The sequence below is a fragment of the Phacochoerus africanus genome, chromosome 2 (assembly GCF_016906955.1).
Source record: "Phacochoerus africanus isolate WHEZ1 chromosome 2, ROS_Pafr_v1, whole genome shotgun sequence".
Lineage (NCBI taxonomy): Eukaryota > Metazoa > Chordata > Mammalia > Artiodactyla > Suidae > Phacochoerus > Phacochoerus africanus.
This window is the reverse complement of record NC_062545.1, coordinates 94,876,348-94,894,914: the sequence shown is the minus strand read 5'-3', so window position 1 is coordinate 94,894,914 and position 18,567 is coordinate 94,876,348. Positions and strand designations below refer to the sequence as shown.

At 38.7% G+C, this 18,567-nt stretch overlaps 1 protein-coding gene, 1 non-coding gene and 1 pseudogene across 2 annotated transcripts; 2 read left to right on the top strand and 1 right to left on the bottom strand.

Annotated features, from left to right (window-relative positions):
* The first annotated feature begins 985 nt into the window (after positions 1–985).
* LOC125121767 (small nucleolar RNA SNORA18) lies at positions 986–1,116 on the top strand. The gene has a single exon (XR_007133630.1). It is a non-coding gene; the product is annotated as a small nucleolar RNA SNORA18 (small nucleolar RNA).
* Positions 1,117–7,892: 6,776 nt separating this feature from the next.
* Positions 7,893–8,872, top strand: LOC125120729 (olfactory receptor 4P4-like; annotated as a pseudogene).
* Positions 8,873–16,888: 8,016 nt separating this feature from the next.
* Positions 16,889–17,839, bottom strand: LOC125121133 (olfactory receptor 4S2-like). Its single transcript, XM_047769420.1, has one exon. It carries the CDS (start codon positions 17,822–17,824, stop codon positions 16,889–16,891), a length of 936 nt encoding a protein of 311 aa, XP_047625376.1. The 5' UTR covers positions 17,825–17,839.
* Between the last annotated feature and the right edge of the window lie 728 nt (positions 17,840–18,567).

The window sequence follows — 18,567 nt, the reverse complement described above, 5'->3', positions numbered from 1 at the left end:
TGGGGGTTCCCAGCTGCATCTGCAACTACACCACAGCTTATGGCAATGTCTGATCCTTAACCCACTGAGTGAGGCCAGGGATCAAACCCACATCCTCACAGACATTATGTTGGGTTCTTAATCTGCTGAGCCACAATGGGAGCTCCTGCATAACCTTTTTAAAATCAAATTCTATATTTTTCATGGCTAATCTATCTCAAGCAGTTTATCACTGATCATAGCTACTATAGTTTGATTTATTGTTTTTGCAAGATTTGTATAGTGGTTGACTCTGGTTTATAGAGTTTTAGTCAAAAACTTATATTTCAAGACAAGGAAAATATGTATCCTGGATTCAATTTGGGTACCTCCCCAGATACACTCTTTATAATATGTCTTCTGGGCAGGCTATGGATTTAGGACTCCCGTGTCACTGTCACTACATCTCTTGCAGACAGAAATGTATAATCAAATTCCTGACTATGAGTCTGTATTAAAGATAAGAGAACTGCAAAAAAAGGCTGAATGTACATCCTCTCGGGATTTTCTGTTGAAGTCAGTGCTGTGATAGAACAAGAGTGGGACCCTGAAGTTTAAAATAATTACAATTGTGTGGAGAAGGTTGAGAAGCATAAACTTGCAAATATTCTTGCATGGCCTTGGTTGTCATAAGTAGCTCCCTCTTTCTTGAAAGAGAGGAAAAAACCATCTCCCCAAGCCTGCACACCATGCTATCACCTTGTTTGAAAATAATTATCATGTAAAAATATTTATCCTCCCTATGAAACTTCCTCCTTCATCCCTTGCTGCTTCCAAAACAGCTAGCCAGGGACAAGTCACAGGAAAGTCCAAACATGAAAGTACAATTTTGCTCAAAAAGGAAAAAAAAAATAGATAAGGGACTTATAGGACTTGGCTACTCTGCATAAGTGTGAACCAGGGAGCACACTTCATTATGGAACTGGATCTTAAAGGTGCTGATACAGAATGGAAGATATTGTCTGATGTTGAGGTTTATCTTAATGTGGCTTTTTCCGTAAATCTGCATTATTAGAAATGCCTCTTAGAGTAGCTCTGTGGTCTTGATCACTCATAGAACTAGGTGTTAGGTTTGTAGGAAATAACTACAAGGCAAAGCTAATAAACACAGGTTTTGTTTTTTGTTTTTGGTTTTTTTTTGAAAGTTATAAACTTTAATGAAGGAAAAGTAAACAGAAACATTCATTGTATTCACACTTTGGAAGAGTCACTATCAGAGAAAGTGCTGATTCTCTACCCATTTTGTTTGTAGATTCAGTGCAGCTTCTGTTTTTTCTATTTTTTTATTACTCAAATGAATTCATCACATCTGTAGTTGTATAATGATCATAACAATCTGATTTCACAGGATTCCCATCCCACAGCCCAAGCACATCCCTCCACCCCCAAAACTGTCTCCTCCAGAGACCATACGTTTTTGATGTCTGTGAGTCAGCATCTGTTCTGCAAAGAAGATCAGTCTGTCCTTTTTTCAGATTCCACATGTCAGTGAAAGCATTGGATGTTGGTGTCTCATTGTATGGCTGACTTCACTTAGCATGATAGTTTCTAGGTCCATCCATGTTGCAAAAAATGCTGGTATTTCATTCTTTTTAATGGCCGAGTAATATTCCATTGTGTACATGTACCACATCTTCTGGATCCACTCCTCTGTCGATGGACATTTAGGTTGTTTCCATGTCTTGGCTATTGTAAATAGTGCTTCAGTGAACATCAGAGTGCATGTGTCTTTGCGAGTTGTGGTTTTCTCTGGGTAGATGCCCAGGAGTGGGATTGCTGGATCAAATCATAGTTCTATGTTTAGTTTTCTGAGGAATCTCCATACTGTTTTCCACAGTGGTTGCACCAATTTACAATCCCACCAACAGTGTACTGGTGTTCCTTTTTCTCCACACCCTCTCCAGCACTTCTGGTTTGTAGACTTTTGGATGATGGCCATTCTGGCTGGTGTCAGGTGGTACCTCAGAATGGTTTTGATTTGCATCTCTCTAATAATGAGTGATGTTGAACATCGTTTCATGTGTTTCTCAGCCCTCTGTATGTCTTCTTTGGAGAACTGTCTGTTTAGATCTTCTGCCCATTTTTAGATGAGGGTTTTTTTTTTGTTTGTTTGGTTTTTTTTTTTTTTTTTTTTTTTTTTGTATGGAGCTGCAGAAGGTGTTTCTAAACTTTGGAGATGAATCCCTTGTCAGTTGATTCACTGGCAAAGATTTTCTCCCATTCTATGGGTTGTCTTTTTGTATTGTTTAGGGTTTCCTTTGCTGTGCATAATCTTTGACGTTTGATTAGGTCCCATTTGTCCATTTTTGTTCTTGTTGTCAATACTCTGAGAGGTGGATCCGAGAAGATATTTGCTGTCCTTTATGTCAGAGAGTGTTTCGCCTATGTTTTCCTCTAGGAGTTTCATAGTGTCTGGGCTTATATCTAGGTCTTTCATCCATTTGGAGTTTATTTTTGTGTATCGTGTTAGGGAGTGTTCTAATTTCATTTTTTTCCATGTGGTTGTCCATTTTTCCCAGCACCACTTATTGAACAAGGCTGTCATTTCTCCATTGTATATTCTTGCCTCCTTTGTCATAAATGAGTTGGCTGCAGGTGTGTCGGTTTAATTCTGGGCTTTCTATCCTGTTCCACTGATCTATATTTCTGTCTTTGTGCCAGTACCATGCGGTTTTGATGACTGTTGCTTTGTAGTATAGTCTGAAGCCCGGGAGCCTGATTCCTCCAGCTGCATTTTTCTCTTTCAGGATGTATTTGGCTATTCTGGGTCTTTTGTGCTTCCAAACAAACTTTAAAATATTTTGTTCGAGTTCTGTGATAAATGTCCTTGGTAGTTTGCTAGGGATTGCATTGAATCTGTAGATTACCTTAGGTAGTATAGTCATTTTGATAATATTAAGTCTTGCAATCCACAAGCATGGTATATCTTTCCATCTATTTGTGTCATCTTTGATTTCTTTCATCAGTGGATTGTTGTTTTCAGAGTATAGATGTTTTGTTCCTTTAGGTAGGTTTACTCCTAGGTATTTTATTCTTTTGGATGCGATGGTAAACGGGATTGCTTCCCTAATTTCCTTTTCTGCTTTTTCATTGTTATTATGTAGAAATGTTGTTGATTTTGATGTATTGATTTTGTATCCTGTGACTTTGCCAAATTCGTGGATGAGCTCTAACAGTTTTCTGGTAGAGTCTTAAGGATTCTCTAGGTATAGTATCATGTCATATGCAAATAGGGATAGTTTTACTTCTCCCTTTCCAATTTGGATTCCCTTTATTTCTTTAGCTTCTCTGATTGCTGTGGCTAGGACTTCCAGAACTATGTTACACAGTAGTGGTGAGAGTGCATATCCTTGTCTTGTTCCTGATCTCAGTGGGAATTCTTTCAGCTTTTCACCATTGAGAATGGTGTTCGCTGTGGGTTTGTCGTATATGGCCTTTATCATGTTGAGGTAGGTTCCCGCTATGCCCACTTTCTGAAGGGTTTTTATTATAAATGGGTGTTGGACTTTGTCAAAGGCTTTTTCCACATCTATTGAGAGGATCATATGGTTTTTATTCTTCAGTTTGTTAATGTGGTGTATCACACTGACGGATTTGAGGATGTTAAAGAACTCTTGCATCCCTGGGATAAATCCCACTTGATCATGATGTACAATCCTTTTAATGTATTGTTGGATGCAGTTTGTTAGTATTTTGTTGAGGATTTTTGCATCGATGTTTACCAGTGTGTCTTTATCTTTTTGACTTAACTTCACTCAGTATGATAGTCTCTAGTTCCATCTATGTTGCTGCAAATGGCATGATTTTGTTCTTTTTTATGGCTGAGTAGTATTCCATTGTGTATTTATGCCACTTCTTAACCCATTCACCTGTGGATGGACATTTAGGTTGTTTCCTTGTCTTGTCTCTTGTGAACAGTGCTGCAATGAACATGCGGGTGCATGTGTCTTCTTCAAGGAAAGTTTTCTCCGAATATATGCCCAAGAGTTGGATTGCTGGGTCATATGGTGGTTCTATATTTAGTTTTCTGAGGTATTTCCATACTGTTTTTCATAATGGTTGTGCCAACTTACATTACAATCAACATTGTAGGAGGGTTCCTTTTTCTCCACACCCCCTCCAGCATTTGTTATTCATGGACTTGCTAATGCTGGCCATTCTGACAAGTGAGAGGTGGTACCTCATAGCAGTTTTGATGTGCATTTCTCTAATAACCAGTAATGTTGAGCATTTTTTCATGTGCTTGTTGGCCATCTGTATATTTTCTTTGGGGAAATGTCTATTCAGTTCTTCTGCTCATTTTTTACTTGTGTTGCTGGGTTTGTTTGTTTTTGCGGTTGAGTTGTATAAGTTTGTATATTTTTGAGTTTAAGCCCTTGTAAGTTGCATTGTTTGAATTTATTTTATCCCAGTCCATAGATTGTCTTTTTTTATGGTTTCCTTTGCTGTGCAAAAGCTTGTCAGTTTGATTAGGACCCATTGGTTTATTTTTGTTTTTATTTCTGTTGCCTCAGGAGACTGACCTAAGACAACATTTGTAAGATTGATGTTAGAGAATGTTTTGCCTATGTACTCTTCTATGAGTTTGATGGTTTATTGTCTTATGTTTAAGTCTTTAAGCCATTTTGAGTTTATTTTTGTGCCTGGTGTGAGGGTGTGTTCCAGTTTCATTGATTTACTTGAGGCTGTCCAGTTTTCCCAGAAACCCTTGTTGAAAAGGCTGTCTTTTTTTCCCATTTTATATTCCTGCCTCTGTCAAAAATTAATTAACCATAGGGGTGTGGGTTTATTTTTGGGTTCTCTATTCTGTTCCATTGGTCTGTATGTCTGTTTTTGTACCACTACTAGACTGTTTTGATTACTATGGCTGTGTAATGTTGCCTGAAGTCTGGGAGAGTTATGCCTCCTGTTTGGCTTTTGATCCTCAGGACTGCTTTGGCAATTTGGGTCTTTTATGGTTCCATATAAACTTTTGGGTTGTTTGTTCTATTTCTGTGAAAAATGTCATGGTTAATTTGATGGAGATAGCATTGACTCTGTAGATCACTTTGGTAGTATGGCCATCTTTATGATATTAATTCTTTCAGTCCAGCAGCATGGAATATCTTTAATTTTCTTGATTAATGTTTTATAGTTCTCATCATGTAAGTCTTTCACCTCCTTGGTCAGGTTTATTCCTAGGTATTTAATTTTTGGGGTGTGATTTTAAAAGGTATTATAGATATTTTTTCTAATATATCACTGTTAGTATACAGAAATGCAACAGATTTCTGAATGTTAATCTGGTATCCTGCTACTTTGCTGAATTCATTGATCAGTTTGAGAAGTTTTGGGTTGAGTCTTTAGGGTTGTCTATGTATAGTATCATGTCATCTGCATACAGTGACAATTTCACCTCTTCTCTTCCAATTTGGATACCTTTTATTTCTTTTGTTTGTTTGATTGCTGTGGCTAGGACTTCCAAAACTATGTTGAATACAAGTGGTGAAAGTGGGCATCCTTGTCTTGTTCCAGATTTTAGTGGGAAGGCTTTCAGCTTTTTTTCCAATTGAATATTATATTTGCTGTGAGTTTTTCATAAATGGCTTTTATTATTTTAAAGTGTGTTCTCTCTATGCCCACTTTGGTAAGTGTTCATCCTTTATGAATGGATGTTGGACTTTGTCAAATGCTTTTTCTGCATCTACAGAGATGCTTGTGTGGTTTTTGACTTTTCTTTTGTTAATGTGGTGTATGATGTTGATTGTTTTGTGTATGTTGAACCATCCTTGTGAATCTGGGATGAATCCAACTTGGTTGTGGTGTATGATCTTTTTTTATATGTTGTTGGATTTGGTTGGCTAAAATTTTGTTGAGAATTTTCACATCTATATTCATCAAAGATAATGGCCTATAATTTTCTTTTTTGGTAGTTGCTTTGTTTGGTTTGGGGATTAAGGTGATGGTGGCTTCATAGAATTCTTTGGGAGTGTTCCTTCTTCTTCAACCCTTGAATAAATTTAAGGAGGATTGGTAAAAATTCCTCTTGGTATGTTTGGTAGAATTCTCCTTTGAAGCCATCTGGTCCTGGACTTTTGTTTGTAGGGAGTGTTTTTTATTACATATTCAATTTCATTTCTAGAGATCAATCTTTTCAGTTGATCTGTTTCTTCTTGATTCAGTTGTGGCAGGCTCTAAGTCTCTCGAAAGTTGTCTATTTCTTCTAGGTTGTCAAATTTGTTGGCCTATAATTGTTTATAGTATTCTCTTATTGCTTTTTTGTATTTCTTTATAACTGTTGAGATTTCTCCTTTTTCATTTCTTATATTGTTTACTCACATTTTCTCTCTCCTCTTCTTGGTGAGTATGGTTTTATTGTTTTGTTTTTTTTTTTTCTATTTTCTAAATCTCTATTTTGTTGATTTCCTCTTTGATCTTTATGATTTACTTCCTTCCACTGACTTTAGATTTTGTTTGTGCTTCTTTTTCTAGTTCATTTAGGTGGTGGGTTATGTTGTCAATTTGAGATTTTTATTCTTTTCTGAGGAAGGCCTGTATCACTGTGAACTTCCCTCTAAGCACTGCTTTTGCAGCATCCTGTAGATTTTGAATGGTTTTGTCTTCATTATCATTTGTCTAGAGGTATTTTTAAATTTCCTTTTTGATTTCCTAAAAAGTTAAGCTGACTACTTAGGATATTAACAGTTTTTAATTTTGGAATCAGATTCTCTAATTTCATGAAATATTTTGTCACAGCTTTTGTTTTAATTATTAAATGTGTTGGTTAATTTAGGAAATTATACATCTTAAAAAAATGTCAGATGGAATAAAGTGCAATGTTCAGTTGCTGTAATAACCTTCACAAAGAGGCTGACAAATGTTATCAATGTATAGGGTTTATCATTTTATAAAACTGAGCCTTGAGGTTTTGTAATAATGTTTAGGTCATCTTGCAGAAAGGCACTAAGAGATGTAGTGCTATATTTTGCACCAATGAAATATTTCCTTTGTAACTAAAATATCCCAGGACTTGGTCCCATGGACATATGATGAGCCTGGTAAGGAAAGGGAGTCAGTTCAAGGTGTTGGAAAGGACTGAGTGAAAAAACATCTCTAAATGCTGTCTGCTCCTCCAAGGGTGCTGTCACAAAAGGAAGTTTCTGAAAGTTTGACTAAAGGACAAAAATGATGAGATCTCCTGGGTTAGACTGGAAAGTGAACTGGGAAATAAGGTGATTTCAGGAAGCCATAAATGTCCTAGAAGCCCACACAATGGAGACTTTCTCCCAAAGATGTGATGGTTGCTCTTTTCCTCCCTCCATTTCAAAAATGTTCATGAAAATTTTCTTAAGGCACTTTCTAATATAGTCACTCAGATATTCAAAATTATACCTCATGGAAGTTTAGTGACATTACTAAACTTTCAGTATGTAGCACAGATATAGTCATTGGGAAGGACTAAGAATTATGGTGACCATCTTGTCATTAAAGAACAGACACCACCAGTGCTCTTTTACATATAACCAAGATTCAAAAATCACTCTCAGAGTTTAATACTGAAAGCACATCTCAAAATTGACCCCAAAAAGAGTGTCCTATCTTTAAATATTTACCTGGCTGTTCATAGGAAGTGTGAAGCTTTGACATTTATCATCATGTCAATGAGTTGCTTATTTGCTCTATTCTTGTCTCTGTATGTCTGCTCTAATGAACTTTACTTGTGGGTAGAGATTGTGTGTATTTTGTACCTTGCTGTACCCTTAGCACCAAGATAATGATTGTCTTATAATAGACAATGTATATTTATTGAGTGAGTGAGTTGTAAATAATTTCACAAAGTTGCATGTTTCAGGCATATTAACTTCTTCCTCTAAATGATCAGACCCTCAGAAGCAATGAGACATGAAAGCATCACAGAATTCATCCTCCTGGGTCTTCTTAATGATGAGAAGGCAAAGGTTGCCTGCTTGGTGCTGTTCTCACTTTGCTACATTGCAATCCTCTCAGGAAACCTGCTCATTCTTCTCACCATCTCGGGCAGCCACCTCAGTGAACAGCCCATGTACTTTTTCCTCAGCTACTTCTCTTTCATGGATGTTGACTTTACCTCCACCGTGGCCCCCAAACTCATCACTGACTTATTGGCCCAGCAGAAGATCATCTCCTACAACAGCTGCATGACCCAGATGTTTTCTGCCCACTTCTTTGGAGCCACTGAGATCTTCATCTTGGTGGCCATGGCCTATGACCACTATGCAGCCATCTGCCAACCTCTGCACTATATTGTCATCATGAACAGCCAGGTGTGCTATGTCCTCGTAGTGGCGTCTGCTCTCGGAGCATTTATCCATTCAATCCTGCAAGTACTGATTGTTCTAGAACATCCCTTCTGTGGCCCCAATCAGATAGACCACTATTTCTGTGATGTGTTCCCCTTGCTGAAGCTGGCCTGCACGGACACTAGCCTGTTGGTGATCGCAATCATTACCACCACAGGGGTGCTGTCCATTTTGACCTTTGTGGCCTTGGTCATTTCTAACATCATCATCCTGTCCATGCTGTGGACCCACTCCTCCGAGGGCTGCCACAAAGCCCTCTCCACCTGTGGCTCCCATGTCACCATCGTGTCCTTGTTCTTCTTGCCCTCATATTCACCTATGTCCCCATGGCTGATTCTGTCAGTAACGACACAATTTTTGCCCTGTTTTACACCGTGATTGCCCCCATGTTCAACCCTCTCATCTACACACTGAGAAACATAGACTTGAAGGATGCCATGAGGAAAGTGTGGTGCTGAGATTAACTCACCAAAGGGAAGTGTAGCCACTGGGGTGTGTGCCCTTTGCTGGATCTTTTCTGTCCACAGAACCATTAACATGAACACATGCAGAAGGTACAGGGAGATTCTGTACTGCCAGCAAAAGTTGCAAGCCTTGAAGAGAGAGGGCCCCTCTGCCACTTCCCTTTCCTTGCTTTTCCTTTTTTTTTTTTTTTTTTTAATCTTTTTAGGGCCAGCACATGTGGCATATGGAAATTCCCACGCCAGGGATCAAATTGGAGCTTCTACCTACTCCACAGCTTGCAGCAATGCCGGATCCTTAACCCACTGAGTGAGTCCAGGGATTGAAGTTAAATCCTCATGGATAATAGTCAGGTTCTTAACCTGATGAGCCACAATGGGTACTCTTGTCACTTTACTTTTTTGAGACTGTACTGGGGGAGTAGATCTGACACTCTGGAACTTATGACTAACATTATGGAACATTCTGTCCTTAACAATCATTGGGATAGTGGGCATCAAAGCACTTTTGTCAGGGCAAATTATGAAGACTGCAAGATTTAACAGCTGTGGCCATCTTAACTGAGACCCCTCTCACAGAGCTGTCCAAAACACCTCCATATTTTTAAGGCTTCCACTGCAATAATTTTAAAAAGGCAATGTGAAACATTTTACAAGTGTTTTACACTTTAATTCTTTCCACACATTGTGCTTCTAAAAAATGCAACATAAATATACTACTCATACCATATTTATGGATGTTGTGGTAATTAATATTTAGTGCCTTATCAGTGGTAGTTAGAAGTTTTAAATTGGATAATGAACTATTTTTTCAATCCTAGAAATGTAATTTTGTTGTAAATTATCACCTCCTTTTTTTTGGGGAGGATCAATGTCTTTAGTTTGTGAGGAAAAAATAAAGTTATGGAGACTTGCCAGGGCCCTCAAGTTATGGCAGAGCTGAGTCTCCTAATTCCCAATCCAGGATTCTTCCCACCATAGTCCCTTCCTGACATAGCTTCACCTTGAATGCCTCCATTGACAGGGAGCTCACCATATCCTGAGGTCACCACATCCTGGTTTAGAAGTTTTAGTGTTAGAAATGTCTTCCGAAAATTGAGCCAGAAACTGCTTGCCCCTAATTTCTGTCTTTCCTTCTTGTTCTTCCCCCATAAGTCATGCAGAGGACAACTGGTTCTAGACTAGAGTTTCTCAGCCTCTGGGGCCAGAGGAGTTTTTGTTGTGCATGTTTGTGAGGGGGGAGATGGTGTGGGAGTGGTGTACGAGTACAGGAGGAGTTTGTGCATTGTAGGATTGGAACAGAATTCCTGGACTTGACCTCCTGAATCCCGTACTCTCTCAGTAACGATATCAAGTTTCTCTAGACATTAGCTACGTGCCCTCTGGGGGTAAAATCACCCTGGTGAAGAGCCACCATTCTATAGGAATGACAGTCCAAGGTTTCAGGGTCTCTCAGGAGCCTAGAAAGAGATGGCTCCCTTGTCTCCACCCAAAGAAGCCAGCACATAGCCCAGGGGGAGGTAATGGACGAGCCATAAGCTTATCCTTTAGAAAATAATGACACAGATTCAATTAGGTGCCTCAGTGTCAGGAGTCCTGGAGGACATTTCTGAGCTCCATGATGGTTCTCTGGGTATCTCTGATGTAGAAGCAAGACTTGGCATCATGGGAATATCTTGACTTGGCACTCAAGCCAAGGAAGAGGCAGCTCCCTCCTCATACATTTTTACTTCTGGAAAGAAAAGGGGTCAGTCTTGAGAAGGGGATGTGTGATAATAACTCCAAGCCCTGCTGATGGAGAAGATTGGTTCCACATGCAGACAGATGGGAGAGGAAGCTGGGGCGAGGAAGGTAGACCATAAGGCAGTTCCGGAAGACAGCCTGAAGTAGTCAGTGTTCTTCTCACTTCAGCAACCCCCCCAAAAAAAGAGTTCAGCCACAACTTGAAACATCACCCCCCCAGATCATCATGCAGGAGGCCGGAGGCCCCACATGTGCTAGTGGCAGAGCACATTCATATTGGAAATAAAGGACAAAGACATTGAGAAATGGATAATGGCATAGTGTGGCTGGGCAGCCTGATGGCCAGGCCACCAAGTGGGGCCTTATCCCCTCATTTTAAAAGTCTTCATGGTGTACCAATTGATACTCTTTGTAAATATGCAAAGTGAACAGCTCCCACTCTGTGAAAGATCATGAGCTTCAGGAAGCACAAGGCTGAAGGGATGGATGTTCCTGGGATGCATTTGGTTAACCCTCTCTGTTCCTCATGCTAATAGTATATTTTTATATATTCTCCCATTATCCAAGCTCTGAAAATCTGTCTCATTTCCACTCACACAGTTCCTCAGAGGAGGGAGAAAGATTAGACTAAGAAGCAGGTATAAATTGGGGCATAAGCGAAGATCAATTTTGGTACATTAAGGTCTTGGCACCTTGAGACAAGAATCTTTCAGTTTATGAATTGACAGAGACTTCTGATGTCACCCAGGGTCCTCTGAGTCCTTGAGGGGGTGTTCACTAAGTTTTCAAATATGAGAGACCCAGACTGCGGGGAGCCAAGGAGATACTGGAGGCCAAGGAAGGGAACTAGCCTGAAGGCACAGTTCCAAAGGCAGGGTTCCTAACTGAGGAAAAAAAGCCTACCCGCTGGCACAGTTCTGAGGGCAGGTTTAGGAACAGGAAAAGGGGCTTCCAGGGGCACAGTTCCAGAGAAAGTTCTAAAAATAATGAGGCTCACCTGCTAACCCAGCAACAATGGCAACAGTAACAAAATGAAGGCTTTGCACAATAGTGCAAGAATAAAAATTGCTTCTGGGAAAATACACTCTTTCCTGTTATTTACTTATTCTTCAGCCTTTTCTGTCATTTGTTTGTTATTCTTTGTTATTTTTCTATATTGTTTTGTGATTCAATAAAATTGGAACAACAACAATTGGAACAGTAATAAAATAATAAGAGTTTCACCCTGGTGAAATTCCCCCTATTCAGATCTAATGTAAGCAAAAACAAAGTGTTCACTGGTTTGCTACAAGTAAGAATAGGTTTTAGAGTTAGTTAGGTCATTGTGGAGTGTATAATAGGTTAGAATAGGTTAGACGTACATTGTTCTTGATGGAAAAAAATTATAATCTTGCTTTTTAATACGTTTTTGTAGGGGGCTTTTAAGTTAATGAATTAAACTTGCTTTGATATAAAAAATATTTACTCAACCATCCCCCTGACCATAATGCTTTGAGTTAGTACCCCAAGCTTTAATCGGAAAAATGATATTTTTGTAATGCTAATTTTTGCTTGTGACCTTTCTAGTTGTTAAAGATTAGCTTAAAACAATAATGGGTGGCGCTTGCTGAGAGTAACCACAAGACGTTTATACCGAACTGCCTGATTTTCATATAATTGCTTTTTCCACATAATGTTTTGTACTCATTATAATTTTACATTGATGCATTGTATCTGTTAGTTTTAAAATTCTTGGAACAAAATGTATGTCTACTCTACCATATAGTCTAAAATTTAACCTTTGAGAATATGATGTAAGCACTGTGATGTAAGTTACAATTAAGCTGTCCATATAAACTGTTACCTATGCTAATAAAATTTGAGCAGTCCAGCGCCCTGAATGAAGGGACAAAGGGGCTGTCTCCGTGTGCTTCGTCAACACTGTCCATCCCCGGAGGGATACCCTGGCTGCTGGAGCTGGACTCCGGCACCAGACCTCTCATCATTTGGTGCCCCAACCTCTTTACCCTAGTCCCCACTAAGAAATTGTGTATGTTTAAAGAATTGTTGTGCCTTGTTCAACAGGAATCCACATTTTAAGGTGAGGTTTACAAACACAGAAATTAGCTAGAGGTTGATGAAGATTTTGGCAATATAGTTTCTCTTCCAACAAGACCCTGACATGTGTACTGCCTGAAAATTTAGGAGACTTAAAACATGATGGGAGGCAGAAAAATAATGAAGTACATTGAAAAGGAGCTGAGCAAGACAATAGCAAAGCAAATCAGGGTTTTTTTTTTGACATAGGTCTGGTGGTGACTACCTGCTGGGAGGCTGATCCGATTCAGGAAGGCAAAGGGGGACAGAACCATCAGAGCTGCATGGGCAGCTGCCAAATTCCAGTGTTTATTTTTCATAAGCCTGTTCCTGATGCTTATGTAGGCCACTTTTTCCAGTGTTGGATTATATTTTCTCACTGTGACAAATTCACTATTTTGCTGCTTCTAAGAAAAGACATGTCTTAAAGAAGTCTATTTCAACATGGCTCATACTTACCTTGTGTTGACTCTATTCTTATAATTTATAAACAAAGGAGGGGTGAAAAGGAATCTACCCAAGTGTGGTAGTACTATGCCCTTCTCTTCCTATGTGTTATCCTGGATGAAATAAAGGGAGGGAGGCTGGCTGCCTACTTAGGTATTTAGAATTTGCTTTTTATTATTCATTATTTATTTTTATTATTTATTATGTAACTTATCATCTAATTTATTATTTATTATTTAATTATTTATTATTATTTGTATTATTACTGTCCCTCATGCCCATTCTGCCCTGGTTGGCCTTTTACACAGCTCCTTTCAAAGCACTTTCACTAAATACACTGGCGGTTTTACCAATTCAAAAATATGACTCCCGGAGCCTCTGTTGTGGCTCAGGGGTAATGGACCAACTAGTATCCATGAGGATATGGATTAGATCCTGACCTTGCTCAATGGGTTACGGATCGGTGCTGCCATGAGCTGTGTATAGGTCACAGAGGCAGCTCAGGTCCCATGTTTGCTGTGGCTGTGGTGTAGACCCAGCTCCAATTTCTCCTAGCCTGAGAAGCTCCACATGCCTCAGGTGAGGCCCTAAAAGCAAAAAAAAAAAAATATATATAGATGTGCCTCCCACTCCTACAGTGTGATCATGCTATTCTTAGATAAATCAGCTCAATAATGTCATATATCAGCCATTCCTAAACTCACCACTTACACATTAGACATTGAAAATTCTTGCTCATGTGTCTTTGGATCAACTGGGGTTCAGCTGACCTAGGTCAGCTTGACTAGGCTAAATTCCAAACTGCAGATTAGGCTCAGAATACACTTCATGTTGTTTCCATTTTTTTTTTTTAAATAAAATGAAGTGGTAGGTTAGCTGAGGAAAATGAAATTTTACATCTGTACATGTGATGTTGGACTGTATCATTGACTTTATGGAGTACAAAGAGTATGTACAGTGTTGCATCTCTCTACACTGCGGTGCACTTACCTTGTGGATTTTTTACACTGAAAGTGTAGAAGAAGAATGATTTTGAAGATCTGAAGTAAGCAATGAAGTTATATTACACCTCAGAACACAAAACAAAGCAGGTTACCAGGTAAGAACTGAACACATCAGAATACTGTCAAGATGAGGACTTCTCACTCAGTTACTATTTTAAAAAATGTAGTGAAAATTCTGGAGGCTCTGACATGTGATGTGTGTTTCCATCTCTTAGATATGTTCAAAAGAGAAAAGGGATAGGACATGTAGAGGACATGAAAGCTGGTCTTTACCTCTTCATTGAGTAGTACATATTTATTTTATTTTTTTTGCTATTCCAGGGGACAGGAGTATAACCACAGGCTAGAAGATACACAGATATATTGTTTCTACTGTGAAATAAACTAGGTTATTCATTTAGAAAATAAAAGCGTTACCATTTATTTCCATCAGTGAAGGCTGTAATCAAAGTCACATCTGTCTTCTTTTAACAGTGAGATTATAAAGATATATGACTGGCAGCCAATGTATAGATCCTACGTCTATAAAATAAAATGATGTTGTTGATGAGACTCACCCCCACAGAAACTGGAGAGTGTTGAATTATCATGATTCTTGGCCATCTCTTTCCAAGGAACCAAGAAGACACTCTGAGCTCTTCTGATTGGATTTTCTCTGAGGAACTTTTTTGAACCAGAATACATTTATAAACTCAGTGGTAGAAACAAGAAAACAATTTCATATGTTCTGTTTGTTGATCTTTTTTGTATATAATGATTTTTATTTTATTTTTTCACTATAGCTGGTTTACAGTGTTCTGTCAATTTTCTACTGTACACCATGGTGACCCAGTTACAAATACCTATATAGATTCTTTGTTGATCTTTGAGAGTACTGAATCTGTCAGCTTTTACCTTCCTAGGGATGATCTTTGAGAGTACTGAATCTGTCAGCTTTTACCTTCCTAGGGACTTCAGACCATCAATATCCCTAATGTCCCTTGATAGTCAAGTCTTTCGTGCAAAGACATAAAGGGAAGATCATTGTGGAGGACACATCAAATGGATAGCATTTATTCATTCCAGAATTTTATAAATTTACTTCAAGTTTAGGTCTCTTTGTGTTACAGCAGAAATATATAAATATATATCTGAAAGTAAGGCTCTTGGGGTTTTATTGATCCATAAACCCCTTGTGCTCTAAGAACATCAACAAGCTCCAGTGTTTCCAAGTCTAAGGTCTTGGATGTACCATTGCCTGGATAAAAATTATCAGAGAAGATTGTTAAAATGGAAGATTTGTGTAGACCCTCTAACACTAGCCCACTGGATCAGAAATTCTTGTAATAGATGCTTTTATCTATTCGGGAACCTCTCAAGATGATTTCAATGATCAGACAAGTTTCAGAAGTACCAACCTATGGACCACTTTAAAAGTGAGCAAATGGAGGTTCATGTAGGTTCAGTGAGTATGTGCCCGAGCCGGGACAATAAGCATGGGTTTGTGTGGCCCAGGGCAAGGGACTCCTAATTGTGACTTTGAATCCAGGTATCTTGCTTCATTTTGATCTTTCTTATCTTAATTCTGTGAATGCCTTATCATTAGAGATCATTTTTTAAAGGACTACATTACAGTCCTCAACCTAATGTGTGAGTGCAAAATACACACACATGCACACCACACACACACACACACCCACACTCCACAACAATAAACACAGACCCAGGTAGGGGCAGCAACTGGAATAATAAGATTTATGGAAAAAACAATGAAACACTTGCAGAGAGATAATCAGTGATGTGATCTCAGGTTGGGTGAAGTGATGGAGGAATATAGCACCAGGAAGTGCCAGTTCACATAAGAAAGATATTTTTACTTGTTCAGAACAAATGCCTCTGGAATCCACAGCTGGAAATCAGGTCATGCTAATCAAGGAAGCAGTGATAAATGGCTCATAGTTTTCAGTAAAGCTGCTTGGTTCAAAGAGTGGAGGGAATATGATTTCCCAACCATGCATTTCAGCAAATTGTATTGACCCTCTTGATTGAGGCACAATCATGTATTCATTAGAAATATTTTGTTTTCCTTCAGTTTCATGAGCGTTTCCTGTTAGTCACTTTACATTAATAGGGACAGGTTCTCTAGCTACAGAGTACTAGTAAAGATGAGTCAATTAGCAGAAGTGCATTCATGGGATTTAAGGTTAAACTGGGGATCTTAGAGGTAGTTTTTTTCCAACTTATGGTTGGGTGAAGAAACTGAGCTAGAGAAAGAAAAAAGCTTTTTTCTCCAAACCAGAGGACAAGGGCAGGTCTTTTTGTTTTCCAATCTGTTCTTTATCTCGTTGATGTTCTGTGCATACAGCCCCCCCAGTCCCACCTCAGGAAACTTAGTTTCACTGTTTAGAGGATTTGTATCAGAACACTCAGATCTATGTCATTTTCCATGTAGCCTTCCATTCATACAGCATATAATTTGAGTGCACAGTATGTAACGATCATGGTTTGAAATACTAGAAAACAGCCTTACTTCACAGAGGACTCTCATTCTTTAAAGACATTGGCCAAATGGGGAAATGGGGAGGAGAAAATCATGGTTGCTGAGCATGATCCATGCTGAGCTTCTGAGTTTAATGAGATTTCTTTGTCCTTGATATTTTAGAAAATTATGCTTATGGACTTTTCAACCAATAAAGTAAGAGTGATTTTAAAATACCTTACCTTCTATAGACCATTTTATTCTCTTATTTGCTCCCTCCAAAATAATCCCTGTGAGGTTATTATTGACTTCCTGTGCAGATGAGAACATTGAAGATCATCCACCTTGCATTGTTACTTCCAACTATTTACCTTTTGCTTCCCAGAAAATCCACCTGCTGCACAGTTTCTTCATTGAATTTTTTACTTCTGCATTTCTCAGTGTATAAATCATGGGGTTTAACATAGGGGTGATGATGGTATAAAACAAAGCCACCATCTTATCCTCTGAAAAGGTAGTTTCAGGACGCATATACATGAATGTACAGGGACCAAAAAAGATGATGACCACAGCAATGTGGGAGCCACAGGTGGAAAGAGCTTTGTGTCTGCCTTCTGCTGACTGCTTTCTCAGGTACACCAGGATAAAGATGTAGGAGATGAGCAAGATAACAAAGTTCACCAGAGTGATGATACCACTGTTGGCTATCACAACAACACCAACGACGTGTGTGTCTGTGCAGGCAAGTTTCAGCAGAGGGTGAATATCACAGAAGTAGTGATCGATCTCATTGGGCCCACAGAAGGGTAGTTGGACTACTAGAGCCACTTGGATAATGGAGTGCAAGAACCCACCTAACCAGGTCCCCAGCAACATTTTATTGCATCTCTCTCTGTCCATGATGGTCATATAGTGTAGGGGTTTACAGATAGCCACATAACGATCATAGGCCATTACAGTAAGGATGAAGATCTCAGTGCAACCCAAGAAGTGTGCCGCAAAGAGCTGCAACATGCACCCATCATAGGAGATCGTTTTGGTCTTGGCCAATAAGTCAACAATCATCTTAGGAGCTATGACTGAAGAGTAACACACGTCCACAAAAGACAGGTAGTTGAGAAAGAAATACATTGGGGACTTGAAAAGTTTGCCCACATAAACTGTGAGCATGATGAGCAGGTTTCCCAGAAGGATGACAGAGTAGAAGAAAGAGAACACCATGAAACACACTTTCTCAACCTTGAGGTTCTGAGAAAGACCCCAGAAAACAAATTCAGTTACATTGTTTATCTTCTCCATGGAGTTACTCTAGAAGGCCAAATTCCCAAGAGATCATCAACTTATGTGAAAGAAAAATATAACAAAGACCACCAACATTTATGTATAACTCAAAACAAATGAAATGAATCAGCAGAATAGTTAAAAATGGAGAAAAAATAAAGGGTGCTTCCAGCTGGTTGGCTTGTATACCTAAAAAATTGAAATCCATATTCTGATCACCTTACTTCAGAATGATAGTCTAGTCATTCACATCTGATGAGGAAACAGAGGCTAGAGAAATAAACTCCTCTAAGCACACACCTAACCCTGAGTTCACCTCCCTCATCGTTCATTAAGGTTCTTTCCTTTGTTTCTAACAATTTACTTCTTTCTAATCCTTCAAAGGCACTCAACCTAAATTTGAGATACCTTTTGAGTTGGAGTAGATGGTAATGTTTATATTTTGAAAAAATGATCTTATTCTCATAAAATTTTAAAATGATAATTTCTGTTTAGTTATTACAAAATACTGTCTATATTCCCTGTGTTATACAATATCAATTTGAGCCTATCTTACACCTAACCTACTGTTTTGTACTTCCCACTCCCTGAGATCTGAAGTACCCCTCCCCACTGCTCCCCACTGGCAACCACCAATTTGTTTTCTAGATTTTTGTGTCTGCTTTTTTGTTATATTTTCTGGTTTGTTTATTTTTCGTATTTCACATATAAGTGATACCATATTACTTTTTCTCTAACTTATAAAATTTAGCATCTTATTT